At 37.4% G+C, this 22,367-nt stretch overlaps 1 protein-coding gene across 1 annotated transcript; it reads right to left on the bottom strand.

Annotated features, from left to right (window-relative positions):
• Positions 1–245: 245 nt before the first annotated feature.
• LACTB2 (lactamase beta 2) lies at positions 246–16,272 on the bottom strand. The gene is made up of 7 exons (XM_064706221.1): positions 16,043–16,272; positions 15,353–15,516; positions 13,945–14,068; positions 10,523–10,701; positions 6,368–6,516; positions 5,061–5,142; positions 246–2,434 (listed from the first exon to the last, which is right to left on the bottom strand). Exons 1-7 carry the CDS (start codon positions 16,162–16,164, stop codon positions 2,391–2,393), a joined length of 864 nt encoding a protein of 287 aa, XP_064562291.1. The 5' UTR covers positions 16,165–16,272; the 3' UTR covers positions 246–2,390.
• Between the last annotated feature and the right edge of the window lie 6,095 nt (positions 16,273–22,367).

Here is a 22,367-nt window from a genome sequence, read left to right on the forward strand (position 1 = left end):
TTGTGCTTAGTTCTGTCCCCAGCTGTTTAGAAAGTTATCCCAGCAACTGGTATTATTAGCCCTTCTAACCTGTTAAGACAGAAGTAGCCCCCTCCCCTCTTTTTATTTGTAACTTTTAATGCATTATCAACAGATGAACACATTCACGTGAAAGGGCCCCCCCTTTTTGTACATACATGGCCAATCTTACATTGCTACCTTTTAAAAATAAACATTCCATTTCACATAACAAGGAGCCTGGAGACTTTTTCAAGATGCCACAGCCAAGTATCCTTTATTATATATACATCTTAGTAACAGTGCAATTTCTGCTATTAATATTCCAAAGACACCATATACAATCATTAAGGACTTGTCTGGTTAAACAGCCTTTCTCCTTGTTTTTTTGAAGATGTCAGTCATTTGCTGCAGCACAGCACAGAACATGGAGCTTTCTATTTGTGTCCTCTTGCTTTCTTCACTGCCTGCAAGTCCCAACAATTCTTTAAGTGCATTCTAAAGCCATTTCCATGTATATATTTCAAAATTTATAGTAAAACAGAAGAAAATCATTAAGTAACATTAGATTTCTTCTCCAGCTCAGAAAGGTAATGAGACACCACCTCTTCACACCAGTTTCCTGCTGTCTTAGGTTCTCAGACCTCATGACAGGAAACTGTCATTTCACTTGAAGCAAAATGACACCATTCAGAGCATGTGAATTATCATTTTATCTTTGTCAAAGAAGCAGTGATAATTATGTTTTTATGCCTAACCATGGAAAAAGGTAACTATAAATTAATGGAATAGCTACAGGAAAACTAATTATTAATGGAAAGAAGTCCATTTGAAAATTGAGTAATTTTTTCAAAAGGAATTGAAGAAAAAAAACTTGTGGGATGAACAGATAAAAAGTGTCTGGAAAAATGTAAGTTAATAGAAAATACAATAGGAAGGAAACCTAGCAGACCTCAGAAAGACCTCAAAATGACACTGCAGAAAAAGTTAAAAGTGAGCATGTGTCACGATCTGGCCAAATTTCAGGTCAATAAAGTTTGCATCAATAAAGAAGCATCATTTTTACAGAAAGTAATTATTTCTCTTCTTCAGGGGTCTGTCTACTACCTCAGAATATGATTTCAATTTTGAGTTGCTATTCCTGTTTTGGGTTGCTATCCTGTGAGTACTTCTGGGTTGCTATCCTGTGTGGATTTGTCTCAGCTGATCAGAACAAATGCCATCAGCTTCATAAAATAATGTAAATTCTTAAGACCAAACACCTATGTGTGTTTCACAAATTAGGATACAGGATCGAATGGTCAAAGGTTTTCAAGGACATATATTTGTTCTTGGTATTTTCAAACATCTCAGATCTGCTTTTGTTTTTTAAGGCTGAGTAATACTATAAGAAATGTATATATCATCAAATGTCACACACTTTGAATAGACAAAGTAATGCAAATATTTATGTACTATTCTGCAAGTGGAAGGTCCACAGAGAACTGAACTTGCAGTTTAAATTAATCTCCAAACATATTTTAATACACTGTACAGTATTTTTTAACCAAATACAACCTTTCAGTTAAAATATTTCTACTTTAAGTAGATTAACAGCAAAACTTCATATGGCATACATACATATGTCAATTTATACAGATTTTAATCACATTCTTGCAGAATCTTACAAAGAATTTAAGAGTCTGCTCCAACTCTGTCCATTTTTTGACACTTGTTAGTTAAAATTAATGAATTCTTTGAATGAATTCCACAGAAATGGTGTTTCCACCAAAAAACCCCAAAAGTCTAGAATTACTTTCAGTGTTTGTTAAAACTTCTGCACTGAGCAACCAGCAAAGACAAGCATAGTCAGCTGAATTAGAAAAGGAACGTAAATCCTGGTATTATACCTGTTAGCAAAAATAACTTGGTTTTTTAGAATGTACAGGTAACTTATTAGAAAATCACTTTTTGAGAAGCACAAGCAGGTGAAACCAGGTTTAGAATAACATATTTTCTGGGTTTTTTTTTCTAGAGATTTCTCTTATAGATGTGATTTATTGGGTTTATAATATTGCTTTAAAATACTATAATATTAAGTTTATAAGACCTTGCTATTTGTCTTTTGCCACCAATGATAAAACTCAGCACTTCATAACAAAGGTAGGATTCAATTCTTCACACTCATTCCATTTAATTAACTCAGTACCCACCAGGGTATTGTAAAATTCTAATAAAGTAGAATGTGAAAAACATCAGTTAATTTACTGCAACATTGCTTTAAAATTGTTGCCACTTTTTAACAAACCAAATAAAAGTTAGTTTTTATTTTACATATAGTTGCAGCTCATTGTTATGATTTTTCATACAGCAACCATGCAGATCAAATATATTCCTGGACAATCTTGCCTAACTTATAAATTGTTTTTCCATCTGAAGCTGGGAGTTTCATCACGTACTGTTAAGAAAAAGGAACCAAATTAGTTACAAACCAATACTTAGATTTTATTTATAAACATCAAATTATAATGTGTAGACATACATGATACAGAATATCACATGCAGACATACATGAAAATGTATGTCTACACATGATATTTATTATTAAAACTAATGAAATACTTTCCTTCATGCCAGTGTTCAGTTTTAATTGAAGGTGATAAACATGAACTATTCCACAATGTAACCTAGCAGCATAAAGAGTGATTAATAAAAAGGTCTTAATAATCCTCTAGTTATTTAAAGTTTGGTATATTAAACTTTCTAAGTATCAAAAAATCTGAGCTAGTAGAGTGCTTGTTGCATTTTCTGAAATTCATACCCTTTAGATGGAAAAAATCTGTGCTCTTAAATTAAGAAGAGATAAATTATTTTTATCTCTTCATCAGCTATGAAGTGCAACAATGACCAAATTATTAATAACCAACCATGGGATAAAGCTTACACGTGTGCATTGTGCCACCCTCCTGCTTACCAGACATTATTTTTGTTTTAAGTAAGAAGAGTAACATTTTTGTTTGAATTAAGAGGCAGTGTCACTCCCAATTGCAGTTATAAAAGTTATGTACCCACAAAATCTGCAATCCCTAGTACTGAGTGGGTAATTAATGACTGCAGCAGGCAGCATATGGCCATCATTTACAGTGAGTAACTCACTTGTAAGGTTGTAATATGCCTGTCACATTCATTATTGATACTGACAAGATGTTCCTATGGAAAAATGTTTGGAGAAAATTAAGCAAGACAGTGTTATGTCTACAGCTCAAGTCCTCTGTAATGAGAACAAAACTTGAGATGCTGCAAGGTCTTGGAATATGAGGAAAGGGCATCAAAGGATATTAAAATCAAATGAGCAAGTACCATGAGTACACAAGCATTTGTATGCTACATGCTCAGAATCAACAGAATCAGTCTTCCTTAACAGATGCCCTTAATTTGAACTGAAAAATGGGTAAAGGTCATGTGATGTTAACCATTTACCATAGGTCTGGGCCTATGCTTGTATTTAAAAATTCAGCAATCCCAAGTGCTCTGATGAGATTGATTCTCACTTTCTCTGTGCCCCAAAATTCAAGTTTAAAAAACAAAACAAATGTCAAAGAGCACATCTTGTGCTTCTAGGAAAGCAAGGCACATCTGAATCAAGGGCCTCCAACTGGAGTAGGAGAGTCCCAATAATTATTGACTAGCATCTCCTCTAGTTATTTAAGCTTTCTAATAATTTCAAGTAGTGGATACTTTGTGAACAGATGCATGACTGTATCTGCTCTCTCTTCAAAACAGAAATGTGATTTCTGAGAAAAACTGAGTTATTTTTGTTTGGTAAACATGAAAAGAGTGGTTTTGAGAAAAGAAACCCTTAAGTCAGTAGCTCACTCAACCAGATTATTTCCTGGGCATTCAAAATGAAGACATTCTTGTAGGGAAGACTACCTTTAAAGAAAAAGTTAATTTATCCACTATTTGATCTCAACAGAAAATGCTGTTGCTTGAACTACTTTGAGAGTGAAAAGAAGGGATAAACAGCCAACAGCACCTCATGCCCTTGATGAATTGGGTGGAACAAAATTGGAGAAATGTACAAATCAATGATGTATGTTAATAACCAAGAATTGAGACAATATTTAAAAGCTGGTGCAGTAAGTACTATGTTGGTAAAGTTTCTATGGCATTCTGCACAAAATAAGCCCAAAGAGAACATTTCCTAAACTTTACTGATGACTGTATTCATGTCACTCTCACCTATTTTCCTTGAATAAAAAGCAGGTCGTCATTACTATTACAAAACTTCAGTCTCAATTGTTCTGTTAGTACCTAGCAGACATTCTATCAGTAAGATAAACAGAGGGTCTAAGCTGAAAAAAATACACTAATTTCATGTTGTTATTCAGGTTGGTAAATGGTGAAAATCTGCGACAGCTGTAAATTCATGTAATTATTTACTTATAAATAGACAGTCCTGAGTGCAGTCATGTATTATACAGGAAGAAATATTTTCCTCAGCTTTGGCTGAGTAACGTTTCCATATGCACATGCCATTACAGAAACAGTACTTCACCTTGTTCACTAAGAGTAAAGGCACAATGTAAAAACACTAAATTAAACACAGCAGCTCGACTTAGGTACTGTACTAATCAGTAATTGCAAAAATTTAGACTGCATGATTTTAATAATCTCTAGCACATACACACAAAAATATGCAAAATATTTAGCATAGGCAGAAACTTAAATGTAAACCCATAAAACACAACATTCATGCATATTTAGGTATGAATTTCAGAAAATACAAGAAGGTATTAATGCTAGCATTAGGAATGTATTCTATGGTATGTTTTGAATAAAAATTTAAAGGGATATGCATTGCAGTAATCTGAGCTCTAAGCATTCAAATACTTAGTAAAATATTTTCTAAAAGCTTGTGAATACTGTACAATCATTCTGCATACTACTCTAATTTGTCTAATGGACAGCTACTGCAAAAAATTGCATTTTTTTCCCCTAGAAAATAATGCACTAAAATAATATGAGAAATAATGCATAGAACATAAAAATGACCCTCCTTCCACCCTTTATCCACAACTTACACACTTTTCCTTCTTTTTCCAGCTTTTTCAAGTGGACTAAGAGGTTATGTTCTGCTGCCGGAAGTAAATTCTCAGGGATTTCCTAATGGGAACAAAAAAATGCATTTTGTATTTGTTTAAGTACTCAGCAACTATTTTTTTCAATATATGGAACCAATGGTTTATTACCACAGATTTTCCGCTTCTGAATCAGTATGGGAACATTCAGTTACGTAACAACAGGAAACTAAGATGAGTAAATCAATTTTACACCAGTTAAATGGGCAATCTAACAACACATTTTTGTTCACTTTGCTTGATTTTTTGCATTATACATTTGTGTGATGAAAACTTTGGCCAGCACTCCTCCTCTGAGCTTGGTTTGCCCTGGGTTGTCGGCGCAGGTGAGTATTTTTAAATTGTGAACCTTGAGAATACTTTGAAAGCATACACATTCTTTTGTACTATAAAGCTGTAATAGTACTGAAAAAAATTCTTACATAGGCAGAACAAGTGGTTTGTGATTTACAGAAACAGAAGAATGGCTCTATACTTAAAACCTAGTTCATCAGGCAGGAGAACTGCAGAAGCTGAATGGACATAGGTAATGGTACATCAGCACTGTAAAATGTTCACGGTGATGTAGGCATTCTTTCTGAAACTAGGTATCAGCAGAATCATGAAAAATGAGCTGTGAAGCTGTTACAGACCTGCTCCCAAGCCACAGATGTTGGCAAAGCAGAAATACTGTATCTCTTATCTCCACTGGTTAGGAGGGTAACCCCACACCACAGGGAAAAATTGCAGAGGTTACATGAAGGATGATGAAGTAGCAACAAAGTACTGTTACACCAGTCTAAGGACACATACAAGCTGTCCAACATCAGAGCTGCAATATCCTTTGTGCTGTGGAACTGCAGTTCACCTGTAACCTGCAGACTGATAAATCAGGAACTCCAAGTTTTCAACCATTCTTCAGGAGACCCCAAACACACTTTGGGAAATCCACAACCAACAGTCATGTCATACTTTTCACTTTGAACCAAGCACTACAACTTAATTTTTACTTAGTCTTATGAAACTGTGCCTAAGACTTGGATAGTTAAACAAGTTTCTAAGAATCATGTGGGCCTCATTCCAATTAGGTGCTTAAACAAGTGCTTAAAAGCAAAGTTATAATTGAACCCTGAACGGGCAGAAATATTTTTTATCCCTTTCAAAGAGCCACCATGATTTTCACTCAAAGACCACTGCTGTTACATATAAGTTTTATGAACCTAACCTCAATTTTCTTTAGTTTGATCTAAAAACTTTTGATCAACAATTACCTTGTATACCATCTTTACAAGTTCTGAGGATGTGTATGATTTCCCAGTATTCTTCTGGAAAACACTCAGAATTTGCTGTTCACGTGCAAGGCGGTGAGAAATGTAGTTTTGGATTCTAGTATTTGCATCACGTACTACTGGGCCATGACCTAAAAATCAAAACACATGTACCAGAGCACTATTACTTACATTTGTAATTAAGTATGCTATTGAATAATTGAAACATTCTTATGTAAACTCTAGTAGATTTAAAAGCCATGAGAAAAAGATCTGAATGTCTGTATTGCAGACTGCATCTGCAAAGAATTAAGATGGAAAGGAAAAATTAGGATATTAGAAGTCTGAACGGGGAAAAGGGAATACTTCAGATGGAATAAAGAAAGCAAGGGAAGACTACTTTAGGCCATTAGAAAAAAGGAAAGGAGTTCACTGCTGAACAGATTTAAAAGATGAGATTTAGATACTGTATTATCTCTGTTTGCCTGTCTTCCTCTCCCCAAAGGATACTGACACTAATGATTTAAACTGATACTGGCCTTTGAACAATAATGGCTGATGCAAAGGACTCAGGTACTACTGTACCTCCCGTCCTGTTGGGGCAAACATCAAGGTGACATCTTTAATTGTAACAGGTAATTTTCCCAAACAAATCTTCACACTAGGTTATGCCTTTAAAAACACTGTTGTGAGTATGATTAAAGAAATGAATAGAGAACAAATAAGCAAGGCAGTTGGAGTGTATCAGGGTAGGAAAAATAGAAGGCACAGGAAAAGTTATAGGTGGATCATTTAATGTCTGGCTGGTTAATAAACAAAACATATTTTTTCCTGGACTGACTGTAGCAGAACAGAAATGTTCAACTTACTTAAAGGTCTTTGAATTACATTATGAGAAGGCTTAATTGGTAAATCACTAACCTTTATGAAAAATCAAATACTGTCTCACAGTACATTAAAATGACAGAGAAAATACTGTTCAGCCACGAGAGTTACATGCATGGAAATTAAACTTATTGTGTTACTTATAGAGGAATTGACTTGCACAAACATTCATCACATGCTTTTTATAGCAAGGTTTCCTATTTCTTTGCCTGTACAACTCACCTGAAGTAGCAGCAGCAACTTCCAGCTCTGCCCTCTGAGTGCAAAGTCTAAGTAATTTATAAAATTAGTAGAGAAGAAACTACTGTAAAAAACAATAGCTTTCTTTTAGAAGCTATTTGGTATCATCAAAATCAGTTTCTTTTGAGGTTCTCTAACTATTAAAAGAATCTCTGTATTCTTTACTTGTACTTTTGGTTTACTGATTAAATGGGTTTTTAAGCTTTTAAAATCAAAGCTTATTTTGCCTGACAACAGACAGCTTATAGAAAAAGACCAACTGATTTTTCATGTTTTGAACTAAAGTGTCAAAGGAATCTATCCTTCTGCAAGTCAAAATATTTATACATCTCAACTTACTCATTTCAGCATGTTTGAAATTACTAAGTATACATTGAAACTCACCTTGTTTAAGTAAGTATTATAAATACAAGATATGTAATGTGTAAACATAAAGCTATACTGGCATATGCATTTATATTTAATGATTTCAAACATATTTAATATGATTTTCCTTTCAAAATAAATTACAAGTATAACAGTATCTCTACTATTACCATTTATGCACCCAAAACTTAAAAAAAAACTTTAGAAAAATATAGTAAGATATACAAAGCAGAGACTGTAATGTCAACTGTCCATTCTCTTGCATTCTCTAATGACAGAAGTCTCACTGAAGTAATCAAAACTAAGGGTTGCACATGGAATCCCAAGGCATCCTTAAAACCTGGCCCTACTCTTCCAAGTGATTTAATTGACTTAGACTACAAGACCAATGCCAGAACCTGAAATGGAACCCACATTTTGCAAAGTTAAAGGGACTTCATCTCCATTACATCATCTGATCTGCAGCTGTTGTGTATGCATATATGTACATTAAAATGATCTCAGAAAGCTTGGAAATAAATCCAGATGTGGGACTTTCCCATCCATTATTTTTCAGGGACATCAGTAGTTATTTATTTATTGACAAATAAATAGATTAATAGCTGAATAAAAGTAAAATGTTTCTGACCATATGAAAAGCACTCTCAAAATATGACTGTCTTTCCATGAATTCAGCTTTAATTTCAGACAGATTGATATTATTTCCTCATAACACATTGTGAAGTGTCAGATTCTCTTACTTTAAATTACAGCACAAAGGACAGAAGTGAAGGAAACAACTGGCTCATTAAATCTTCCACAAATTCCTAATTTTGGCACCATTTTTTTCTGTATTACCAAGGAAAACTGTCTATTATTACAGGATGGGGAGCCCTCTGCTGACTAAAATGCCCTTTTCTTGTTCCAAGGATTCTCATCAAATATTATCTGAAATTAGATATCATGAGTGTTGTGTCTAAGTCATTCCCACGTTAAATTAAAAAAGAAACATAGAAGGGGAAGGATTGACAAAATTCACCTACTCTCAGGTAGCCAGCAGTCAGTTTGTTACAAAAATTCGTGCAATTCTGAGGCTACCACAGGAGTGCTGAAGCATTGGTGGAGGAAACAGTTCAAGAATTATGAAGACCTAATACTGCAGCACAGAGTGATTGACTTATATAGAATATATTGATAAAGGAAACTACTTCTGCTGTAGTTATACCAAACAGTATCACCAATTGTTCTGATTGTGCAATAGCACTTTTTGCACAATTGCATGTACATTTTGTGGTGCATGGATGAAAAAAGAAAAGTCAGTTCCAAACCATCTCAATACTTAGCCTTCATTACTGAAAATACACAATGTCAGACTGGCTTCCTAATTGCAAGTCCAGTAAGAACACAGATAAAACAGTAGCAAACACAAGTAAAGAGTACAGATGTTCAGCCTTGGTGAATGTGTAATCTAGATACAGAACCACTAAGAACAGAGTGAAATGCAACAGATAAAATTGATAAACCAAACAGAATTTGACATATATGGGGTTTTGGAAGGCAGAAATTCAGTTAGAGGAACAGACTGCATTTTGCAGTTATTAAGAAAGAAAAAAAGTAAAACATTTGGTTGAGATTCTGAAGGCTAAAAAATTGTTAGTTTTAATGGTTAGTTAAATCAGTTAAATTGGTTAGTTAAGTTAATAAATATGACCAAGACACTATTCTGTCTACATCAACCTCCACATCTATGGAATATGTAAGAATGCTTTTCTTAAACAGCATTTTTTTCTGAGATCCTAAAGGACACATACTTCAAAAGAAGGCTATTTTAAGAGTGAACACAAGAGAGTAGGCTAAACGTAGATGGGTAATGGAAAAAGGCACAACTGAGAACACAGATACAGTAGCTTGGAATGACAAGTTGAAGATGAAACAGAAAAAGTCAGAAAAAAATCCTGAGATGTAGCTCTGAAAAAGCAAATGAGGAGCTTAAAGTGTAGTTACATAATGAATTCTTAAAATGTAGTCTTGTCAAACAGACATGTGGTATATATGAAAAGTGAATGCATTCCCAATGTTTGAATCAGAGAGAGGAAAAGAATTGAAGGAAATCCATATGAATGAACAGACAACTTATTTTTAGAACCTTTTGGCCTCCTGGTTCTTGTTCAAATTGTACCTAAATAATTTACTAAGATTTTCACTTCACAGTTCTGCAGCTTTCCAAGATGAATTTGTGATTAATCCGTACTGCAAGGGACACACAACTCTCAAAAAAAATTACTAGGTTACTCACACTGACAGTGTATGTGGGGATGAAAAGGAACAAAAGAACAACTATTATTTTTTCTTCCAGGATAACATTCAAGCACAGGGATAGAGTAATACAAGAAAATTAAATCTGCTGTATGATTCCAGCAGTGAAAGATTATGGCTCTTGGAGTCTTTGGGCACAGAAAGACAAGACCCACCCTGAAATAGAGAAATTTAAGAAAGGAAGATACCTATCACTGAAAATTTTCAAGTTTTGCAAAGCATCATGACAAAGTCAGCTTAGCTTACTGTTTATTAAATTGAATTGTTACACCAGAAGTGATGTTTGATTGTACTAATGGTTCTCAAATTCTTAGAGGAGATTTTTACAAAATTACACAGTTAAAAGGAGCAGTTAAAACTAAAGCCACTTACCTGGATAAATCAAATCTGGTTTCATTTCTAACAACTTTTTCAAAGTCTTCATGTAATCAGATAGATCTTCTATTACTGTTGTTCCTTCCCCTAAAATACAGTCACCCGAAAATACAGCATTTTCTTCTTCTAGATGTAAAACCATATGATCATCAGTGTGTCCTGGTGTATACAAAACTCTGTTCAAAGAACAAAAAACGTGTATGTTTTTCATAGAGCATATATGCTTCATTTTTGAAACCAGAACAAATTATGGTAAAATAATACACTTGGCAAAGCAGCCCATAACATGAACAAGAAAAAACTGACCAAAAAAGGCTGAAAAGTTGATGTAAACAAGTATCACTTTGCCTAATCCCAATCCATTTTCTTACACCATCTAAAGAACACCAACCATCTCCAGCATGCTTTTACTTACATGACACACTGTAAAACAAGGGCATTAAAGGACCTGACTAGCCATGTATTATTTCTGTTATAGAGGGCATTATTCTGAAGCTTTAAAAAAATCAAATTGACTATTTTTTTTCCAGATTGAAACACCTGAAGTTCTTGACATACACGGTGTACTTTGAAAGGAAAGTAAGGATGATATCTTTCATGTAGCAATTAACTACAAACTTCTGAACCCCACCCAGATAAAGTTCAGCCTCCAAAAATGTATTTTTCCTTGAAAGCCCCATAGCACAGTGGAGCACAGCTGTCAAATACAGAGAACCATGGTCTCTCAGCTGTTCTATGTGCAGGTCATTAAACACCTGCATGGTAAGGATTAAGGACCCACAGCTTGGACAAGCAGTGTATAGCATGCAGCAAAGGGACAGTGGGTATGTATAGAGTATATCGTAACCTGAGCTGCCAAGGACTGCACTGGAGTGGCCTTTCATGATGATTTCTGAAAAGCAGAAGGGCCTTATGCTGAGGCTGATGCAGACTGAAAATAACACAACTCCAACCAGCATCATTGCTGATATTCATTAGAACCTTCTTGCTAACGGCAGATGCATCAAAGCAGTGATCAGGAACTGACAGAGCTGGTGCCAAGTGTGGTGTACAGGGCAAGGCTAAACAGCTCCCAGCCAAGCTGATGCAGGGCTGGGAGACCACGAGTGCAGCATCATCTGCTGCAATGACTTCCAGCTCCTACTGAATACTGAGCTCAGGAGAAAGCAGGTGAGCCATCGCCCTGTGGAGGCAAATCAAAATCAAGCTGATGGGCTCACCTTTGGGACATGGTATCCTTCAGTTCTTGATGAAATTTCACTAGGAAGCCAAACCACTAGCATAAAAAAATAGCAGAAAGAGAACACCAGACAGTGTGTGGAGAGGTGCTGCCAGCACGTCTTGCCCCCTTGCTGTAGCACACCTTGAAAACCTGACAGTTGTTAACTAAAATTTAACATGCAGATACTGCAGTTTTGGAACCAGTGGTGGGTCTAGGAGTATCCTTGAAGTGGTTACTGAATTAATCCAGGTGAGAATATGTTGGAATCCATAAAGTCAGAGGGTTTTTAGGAAATGGTTAAAAAAGAGTATGTAGGCCTTAGGCTGAAGTTCTGTTACAGCAGAAAAGTTTCCCAAGCAAGTAGAAAAGTTTCCCAAGCAGTAGACGTGACAAATAACAATAGGACTCTGTAGATTTGGCTTTAGGATGGCAACAAGTTTATTTAATGTATATCTTTAGAAGATTACTATGAATAGAGCTCTGTTCTTTGTCTCTTATGAAATAGTCTTTGTTTTAACTACCATTACGTATGTTTTACAAGATTGGATGGAAGGCTTGTCAATATGTCTTGTTTTTGTATGATTGGCTGAAATCTAGACTGAGATGATTTTATGTCCTTCTGTATTACCCCACCTTCTGAGACATTTCCCTGTAGACCAGCGAGCTGTTAACATCTATCTCCATTGTAACAATGTTCTGAGACTGATGAGCCAACAATAAAAAAAGGCTTTTCCCTAAAAAGCTTTTCCCTAGTCTAAATTTGTCCAGTGTTATCCATATTTAGACTTTTTGCCACAGCAAGTAAATTCCTCTCTTAAAATGTAAATTCCTAACACCATTAAACCGCTAGCTACCCTTTACTCCAATAAGAATACTTGTTTTTAATCAACCATAAAGTTTGGCTGCATTACCTCTCTCACAACTCACCCATAGGGGCTGTGATGTTTGGTATAAATTCTCTTAAGGATCAACAAGAACACCAGACTATGTGTCTGGGAACTCCCATGCTTTCTGGTATAAACAAGCCCACTGTTTGGTCTCAGAAGTGCTGGCTAAGAAGCCCTTCACTTCGAGGACACACTTCAACAAGCTCCCAAATGTCGCAACAGACTTCTCCCAGGTGTTGGCTACAAGCCCTGTATTTTACAACACCCCTCAACAAGCTCTGAACTCCCACACCAGCACAGCCAGCCTGTTTGAGCCCTCCAGGCTCCAAGCTGGGGTGGGGAACTGGTGGAGGCACTGTGAATCTGAAGGCAGAAAGGCAATTGGCTCAGGACCATGCTGCTCCCCCTCCAGGAGCTAATCCTTGACTCACTTGGATTGAAATTAAAAAAAATTATTTTCCATCTCCAAATTTTTGTCCAAACATGGGCCACTTAGGGCAGTGAAAGGTCTTCTGTATGCAATGTAAAATGCTTTTCACTTCTATTTTTACACTAATAAAATAAAATGCTTTTGGACAAAACATACCCCTTTTCTTTTTAAATGTTTTTTCCTTGCAATCAACCAAGCGACATAGTCTACAAGTGGGATATAGTTCCCATCTAAAATGAGGAAAACAAGCAAACTTTGTCCTTATAAGAATAATGCCTTGTTAGTGAAAGGAGCCTGAAAACAGAATGGTCAGACCTTTTAACTGTGTGTGTGCTTCCATGAGGCACAGTAGCTTTCTGTTTCACACTCATTCAGACTAACATTACAGACAGTACATGCCACAGAAAGAAGTCCTCCAAAACTGGCACCCTACAAGAACCTCACAGGTTCAAGGTCTAAAATGTAACATTTTAAGTATTAAATGTTATAGAGTTTCCTAGAGATGTATTTTTAAAGTAAAAAGAAAGGCACGCTAAATAATCCAGCCAGACTACTACAATTTAAAAAGTAACTAATTATGTAAGAGCGATGAGAAAATATGTAAAATCCTATTCGATTTTCCTGCAGAAAGTGTTTTTCTAGGGAAATATTTTTAATTTCTCTGCTGAGTCTAAAGACAAAATCCAAAGGCTAATTTCTGATAATTCTCATTCATAAAAACAGTGTCTTTGTATTAACATATCCTGCTGGATCATGATAGGAAGTCTACATGCATAAGTGCTGAAAAGATTAGATGTATGGATTGGCAATCATTAGAAATCAGGATACACATACATGTCAGAATTCTGAAGAAAAAGAACTTGAAGAAATTCATGGTTACCTGAGTGTGGCTCCCTCTGTCTCTACCACATCTCCATCTTTAAGATAAAAATATTTATGTCCTCCTTCTATAGTTTCTTCACAGTGAGGGACACGAGGGAGCTTACTTATGCGGTATTCTGAGTCTGATATGTAAGGAGAGCAAGAAAAATGATGTTTTGAGTTTGTCACTAACAAAGGTAATTAAACAGACAGGTTACTTTTTGAATAAGTACTATTAATTATCATACAGTATGAATACAAATCTAAAACAAAACAAATCCTGTAAAGTAACTTTATATTTGTAGAGCAGCCTTATTCCAGAGCCAAAACCACTAAACAGTGAAAGTCACTGATCCTGAATACAGCACTCTGTACCAGTGACAGATTTGAAGTTGGAAAAAAAACCACAACTGAAATAATAAAGATCAGTAATTATTATGTTTCACAAATATTTCTTCTTGACTCATGAGCCAATTCCCCTAAGTTTTTACAATGCCACTAAGATTTTGGCCCTCATATTTTGCATTATGAGTCACAGAAGCATCTCTCAACATTTGTCTAAAATTGAATGAAGACTTTTTGACCTGCAACTTCTCTCAACTTTTGTCATTCTGAACAGTGCACAAAATGCAAACACCTTGGCTGGAACAGCTATAGATAGGAACCCAGAAAGGCAGTCATATCTCTTGCTAGTCTTTCCAACCCCACTGATAGGCTGGCAAGCCCAAAGATCCTCACCAAGACACCAATTGTTTTCAGTAGTGCCCAGGCTTCATGGCAGATAAGCACCTGGCAACTTTACAAAATTAAGCCTGTGACAAAGCTTGTGACAAAGTCCAACAATGTTAAGAATTACCACATTATCCATACTGCTTATTCTCTTCTCAGATGCCAACACAGAAATGTCTCTCATATTTTTAGGTCAGACTTTACTTGTACACTGCCCTACTGCCTTCCCCTCGTGCTCTGAGGCCTATGAATTTGTCAGCAACTACTAATGGGCTCTTCTAAGGAATCCCAAAGTTATGTATGCTTCTTTTAACAATTCAAGCTATTTGTTTTTACAAAAGTGAAAATAACAATAAATTCATAATTGTCGTCCAAGTAAAACAGAAGTAGTATCAAGCTTTTCTCACATCTCTTAGTACCATGCTGATAATATCTACGTTTTCATTATTCACACATAAGAAAAATTCACTATGAAAGTATGCACAGGTATTGAAGAAAACCTGTAGTTTTCTACAGCTATTACATTCAGATTATTCATTGCTCTCAATCTACACACTGCAGCAGAATCATGAAATTGCATATAGTTTATACTGCAATTCCAGAATAATAATCTAGTTGATTTGCACAAAAATATTTGGTTAATGTTTTTCTTGCCATGTATTAAACATTTTTAGCAATATCTGAAACTTCTGGCCTACCACTTGGAATGTCTTTGCAGATATCAGGTATTCCACCCGTATGATCACGATGCCAGTGTGTCACTAAAATTTCTTGAATGGAGATGTTGAACTCTGACAGTGCCTGCTTTAAACAGCTGATATATTCAGGAATAGCTGGCTCTCCAGTGTCAATAAGGACTCTTCTACACATGGATCACACAAAAGGGAGGGAGAGACACACCAGAGAATAAAGAGTGTTCATGTAACAGCCAAGTCATATTACTAAAATAAGCCAACAGATAGAAATTTAGCAATATTGTATGTCTCCATATCCAGACAATACCTTTTGCCTCCTGGCATTCCACCCCCGCAGCATAACAATTTAAAAAGTGGAAAAAGTACTAAATGTAGGCCACACCTTTCCAACTCCGCGACAAGTGGCAGAAGCCACGTTTAGTACCTGAGGTACACACCCGCTTCCCTCACCGAATTCCTGGCCTCGGCCCAAGGGCGGCACGGACCAGACTCCATATCCCACCCGCCTAAGCCGCCTCCCAGCACCAGCTCCTCCAAGGTAACGCTGTACGGTTTCTTTCCTCTTTTTAGCGCTGACTAAGGGATTTGGGAACAGGCCGCTAGCGGCCTCTCGAGCTGGAGGCAGGGCAGGGCCCCGGGGCAGCGGAGTCTGGTGCGCCGCGCCCTGCCCCGCTCTCCGAGCCGGCTCGGTACCTGTGCCCGGAGCCCACCAGGTAGGTGTTGGTGCCCTGCAGGGTCATGGGCCCCGGGTTGCAGCCCAGCACCCGCACCACCCGCGACGAGAGCCGCTCGATGCGTGGCAGCAGCGACACCATCTCTGCAGGGAACTGCCCCGAACCACCGGCTCCGCTTCCCTCACGGCGCCGCAGGACAGAACCCTCTATGGCAGGACGGAAGCCTCTATGGCAGGACGGAAGCCTCTGTGGCCGTGCTCCGCCTCCCGGGGCTGGGCCGCGGCGCCTCCCGCCCGCCTGTGGGGCGGCTCCTTCCGTTCCCCGGCAGGGCGGGCCGGGCCTCGTGTGCGGTAAAGCCCGGCTGCTAACGGTAGATCCTGTGGTGATGCTGTCGGATAAAGTTCTCCCGTGTGGAGGAGGCCATTTCTCGGTGGAATTCAGTTCTCCGTGCCGGCTCGGTGCCTCGCTGCTGCCCAGTGAGAGGCACGGACGTGCCCTGCCGGGTTTTCTAGAGAAATTTGTTGTAAGAGACAGATCCACCTTCTCTGTATCCCAGGAACGCGCCTGCTTACAGGGGATGCAGGAACTGCGTATGCTCCCGCACGGCACATGGGAGTTATATAGGATTTAGCATTTTTAATAAAACTGGAGAGCGCTGGAGAGTGTCCAGCAAAGGGCCTCTAAGGGACTGGAGCATCTCTTTTGTGAGGAAAAGCTAAGAGAGCTGGGACTGTCCAGCCTGGAGAAGAACAGGCTCAGGAAAATCTGATTTTAAAAAACCCCAAAAAACAAGACAAACAAAAAAATCCCTCCAAAACAAACCCACAAAAAAAAAACCAAAAAAAACCATCTCTAAAAGCTAATAAAACAATCTCTAAAAACCTGAAGAGGAGGTGTGTAGTGGGCAGAGCCAGGCTCTGTCACAGGGCAATTGCCTCAGGTGCTGTCATGGTGCCCAGTGCCAGCACCAGAGGCGATGGGCACAAACGGGAACATGGGGTGTTCATTCTGAGCATCAGGGAACACTTTTCACTGTGTGGGTGACCAAGAGCTGGCACAGGGGGGTTGTGGAGTTTGCATCCTTGGTGATGCTCAGAACTCATCTGGACACGGACATCTGGCTCTAGGTGGCCCTGCTTGAGCTGGGGGCTTCAAACATTAACTCCAGTGGTCCCTCCCCAGCTCAGCCATTCTGTGATTTTGTGAAATTGTGTGACTGTCATCCACGTAGAAATAATGTGTTTGCAAGCAGTGTTCATTGTAGATCCTGCAAGGTGCTGAGATTTAGCTGCTTGATTTTGCAGGGTCTCCTCTGAAACCCCTGTTTAATTGCCTTTCAAGTGACATTGTTAAAGAAAATAGGGCAGACTTGTTCTCTCCTTAAACTACATATAAATGAAGAATAAACATAATTTAACCTGAAATAAAAGCAGGTGATGTTACTGCAGTGATACAAGTTTGCTAATATTAGAATTTCAAATATTATCTGATTGTTTTATATGTACATAGAATCTCATGTGGTACCTGTTATAAGATGATCATAGCAATATAAAACCACAACCAGGAACTGTACCACTGATGCTGATAATCAGTATATTTAGGCCTTCAAGCAATTTCCTGGATTTTTCTGATAAATCTTTACTTATTTGAGATACCATTTACTTATTTTTTTTAATTTTCATGCTCATTAAAACATGAACTACAGGCAACAGAAGGGATGTTTTAGGTCAAAGGAAAGAAGCTTTTATGTGTGCAGGGATGTTGTTGAAATAATAAAAAAAACCCGATACACAATATTCTACTCTCCCCATATAATTTGCCTGTATGCTCTTTTGTAAGAAACTGTGACTAGACCTGAATTTACCTAATCCTGAGCTACCCTCTTATGCTACTTTTGTAGCATATTTGTATAGCTATTAGTACATTCAACCTATTTTCAGTCTTCAGGTAAAGTTTAGTTTGGTCATTAGAAAAAGCTACTACCTAAGCCAAGTTGTATATTTAAATGGTTTTCTATTTTTAAGAAAGTTTTGAATGTTTAGAGAGGGTTTCCAAAATTATATTATTTTATATGTCATTGACAATTCAGTTAGGTAGCATTATTTTTAACATGACAAGACCTTTTTTGTTTCCCTCCCTCAAATTAAGAAATGTTTGGGGAGCTGTAGACTTGTTCTCCAGGGAATACTTGTTACTCCTCTTGGTGTCCTGTAGTAAAGCATTTTCTGGTGTTAGGCAGGAGCTGTGAATTTGTTTTATCTGTAGGTGGCAGCAATGGTGCCTTTGGAGAACGAAGTACAGGTTCTTTGATCATCTCCATTTCCTGCACAAGCCCATCTGTTAAAAAAATCTCTTGTTTCTCTTTTAATACAGAGGTTAATAGGCATGTAGTGAAAGTCCTGGTATTATGCTCTGATGTGATACGGGAAAAGATGAATGTGTACCCTCAAGTTCTTTTGGTTCTCTCACTGTTTTGCATTGTTAAATTTTTGAGGGGAAAAATGTTCTGAAGCAGGTAAGCTACCAGTAAAAAAACCAAAACCAGGTGAGTTTCCTAAATAATAAATAAATAAACCTAAAATTAGATTGTTGGTGATATACAATGATTAATTTTGTAACAACTATGAGATACACAAGACATAGACTGTTATTTCTGAAAATCCAGCAAGCTTCAAATTTTTAGCACTCAAGGAGTCTTTGAGTATTGGCATTTGGCTTTTTTTCCACATTTTAAGTGTAAATGTTGAGGATAAATGCCTCTCCACTGTGGCTGTGTCATAGCTTAATAGAATAGCACAAGCATGTAGTTCTGCAATAATTAGTCATAATCAACCGAATAGCAGATAGAAGATGTCTTGAGAGACTTATCTTCATAGCCATTGGCGCATGAATATCTCAAGATGATTTTTTTTACTTGCAAAATTTTCCTTTCTGTTTCATTATATTTTTATTCTTTTTATCTGGTACAGGGATAAGTAAAAAGACCTTAAACTAAAAAGAAGTGAAGCAGATTTTGCAGAGAGAAAGGCCATGGGCTGCAAGATTCCTGCATGGAGGGGCAACACTGTGTAGAGAATGTAAAATAGTCACATCAGCAGGTTTGTGGGAGATGATTTGGGGGGATGATGAAGGGCCTGGGACATTTCCATAATAAGGAAAGGCTGAAAGAGCTGGTACTGTCCAGTCTGGAGAAGCCTCATGAATGCCTAGAAATACTTTAAGGGACCTTCCTTCCACATTTGGAAGCAAATAAAAGGATATATACCAAATACCATAGGAGATTTGTCACAATTTAGAATTATGCTTGCTTTGATGCCAAATTTAACCAGAAAACAAATAAATCATCCAGCCAGTAATTTATCTTGTGGGTTGCATGATTTACACTCCAAGAATCCTGCATGCAAACTTTGCCCCTCCGTCTGGGCCATAGAGTTTTGTAATTTTTTTTATTATAACAAAGGTCATAGCAGTGAGTTTGTGGACTGTTTAGGACTAAGTTGTTTCTAAAGTGTAAGGGAGAAGCAGGAAGGCACACAAAAAATGACAAGGGTTGATATCATGTTTGTTATGAAGACACTGAGGATTGTACCTCCTGTCCTAAGAGCTAGAAAAGCTACAGACTGAGGGTGGGCACCATCCTGTGTAGCACAGTCACAAAGGCAGGATCAAACTCTGCAAATGTTTTAAACATGCATAAAAACATCCAGGTTGAGTAACAACAGCTCAGCTGGAGCAGACTCTTGCAAACACTTGTAGTTTTACAGAGGAAAATAATTTTATCACCTGTCCTTGGCCACATGCAGTCTCTTCATGCGTCATTGCACAGAATGGATTTTTTTTTAAGTGCATTGTACTACATTTTTTAATTATAGCCAAAAAGATTGTTCTTTTTGTATAAATCTTTAGGATATATGCATGGGTGTACAAATAAATGAATGAAAAAAAATATATAAGTAAACATCTGCATATAATCACACACACATACACTTGTGCTTCTAGAAATATCTATTGACTTTTGCTCAACAGGTCCAATGAACTAAAGTCTAAATTTGAAAATGAATACACAGATACAGAAACATACAGGGGCAGAGTGGTACTTTTATTTTTCACTTTGAGGAAGTAAATTGTTAAATTATTTTATTGAAGAGAAATTTATAATCTGTTAAAGTTAGTATTTATTATTAACAGGGACTTCTCTATAAAACTTTTAGAATACAATTTTTATAATACAATCATTAGAAGGACAGATAGCAAATCATTAACTGTGTCACATGGTTTCCATATGATTTGAATTTCACTTTGTGTTGTATCAGCAAGCCCTTTAATTTCCTTGGATTGCAAGTCTTGTAAAGGTATGGATGGGAAAGCCATGAATATGGAAATCTACAGTTTTTGAAGTGGAAAAGACCTCTATCCATGGCCATTATTAAGGTAACTGCATTTTAAAATAGAATTTTAAATATGTAGTGAGACCTGAAGCCTTTCTAATCAAATTTTATTGTTTCTGTTTTATCACAAAAAGATTCTGTATCACAAATTGATTCAGTATGTTAGTTTTTAGAGCGAACTTATATTTATGTTGACTGACAGTTTACTGTTCCTGACCCTGTCATGTTAGATATCATGTGTTTAATAACACTGGGGACAATTTGATTCTGATTGATACAAGACACTCTCTCCTGTGGCACTTAATTGAACCCCACCTGGTACTGAGACCATGGTGCTCTTTGGAGTACTATCATGCATAAAATGTAGGGCTATTAAAGGTTGGGATCTTCAACAGTGATTTCATGTGCACCTGTGAGCAGGTGTTGGTGCTTGGATTTGAAATTAAGACAATGGACATTTGTGATTACAGATTTGTGAGTCTTGGGTAGAATTTTTTTTAGGTTACCATGAGCAAAATATAAACCTTGTGTCTTCTCAGCTGTTCCAAGGCTCGCTCAGGACTGTAATCCTTATTCAAAATAATTGTGAGACAGTGAGCAAGCTGACATGCTTGATAATGTGTGGCTCTTTATTTATCTCAACTAACCTGGTGGCTTCAAATAGCTCCAAGATGTCCAGACAGGTCTGCAGACTGCTGACATGACAGCAGTTTGGACAACAGGCTTGTCAGGAGTAGAAATCCCCTGGCTCACAGCTTCTCTTCATGCTGGTATTTCAGAGGAGTCTTCCTGTAAAACTTCCTTTCTCATATTCCTCTTTGTGAAGTGCTTATATAAAAAAAAAATAGAGAGGCTGCAATTAGAGGGAGGAATCCTGTTACCTTTCTTACTCATTTCAGGTGCAAGAGCAGAGGCTACTCCTTGCCACTTGAACATTGGGTACAGTATTAGTCATTAAATGTGAACCTTGGAATCTTGCCTGATTTGGCCATAAAGTGTCTTCCAAAGAACTTTCTGTTTGAATCCAGGTATTGACTAAGCTGTTACTGTTGTGCTTCCTGTATCAGTCAAACAGTGCTTGTTTTGTTTTGCTTAATATTTAGTTTTGTTTTTAATCTGTTCTAAAAACCATAGATACAGCTTGACAAAGGTGGTACTCAAGTTGCAGAATGACATGTTGTCATATAGAGTAAATACTCTTTCCTTTGCAATTTTCTTGAATGAACCCTAGTAATAAACTTTTAAGTTGGTTCATACACAAATTTTCAGACATAAGAATTTCAGTCACAAACCAACTGGAGTTGGAAGGGACCTCTGAAGATTATCTAATCTAAACCCCTTGCTAAAGCAGGTGCACCTGTAACAGGTTGCACAGTATTGCATCCAGGCAGGTTTTGAATATCTCCAGAGAAGGAGACTCCACAACTGGGCAGCCTGTTCCAGTGCTCTGTCACCCTCAAAGTGAAGTTTTTTCTCATATTCAGATGGAGCTCCCTGTGTTTAGGTTTGTGCCCATTGCCCAGTGTCCCGTTGCTGGGCATCACTGCAAAGAGTCTGACCCCATCTTCTTGACACCTGGTCTTAAGATTTTGTGTTCATTGACTAGATCCCCTCTCAGTAGTCTCTCCTCCAGCTTGAACAGAGCCAGCTCCCTCAGCCTGTCCTCACAAGAGAGATGTTACAGTCTTCCAAATATCTTTGTAACCTTCTGCTGGACCCTCTCCAGTAATTCCTTGTCTTTATTGAACTGGGGATCTCAGAACTGGACACAGTAGCCCAGAGGCAGCCTCACCAGGGCAGAGTAGAGGGAGAGAATAGCCACCCTTGACCTGCTGGTCACACTGGTCATAGTGCACTCCACAATGCCATTTGCCTTCTTGGCCACACAGAGACATTGCTGGCTCATGGTTAACTTGTCTTTTTGTGTTTGTAAACACAAAGTTCAATTTATGATGG

This window comes from Zonotrichia leucophrys, chromosome 2 (assembly GCF_028769735.1).
Source record: "Zonotrichia leucophrys gambelii isolate GWCS_2022_RI chromosome 2, RI_Zleu_2.0, whole genome shotgun sequence".
Taxonomy (NCBI): domain Eukaryota; kingdom Metazoa; phylum Chordata; class Aves; order Passeriformes; family Passerellidae; genus Zonotrichia; species Zonotrichia leucophrys.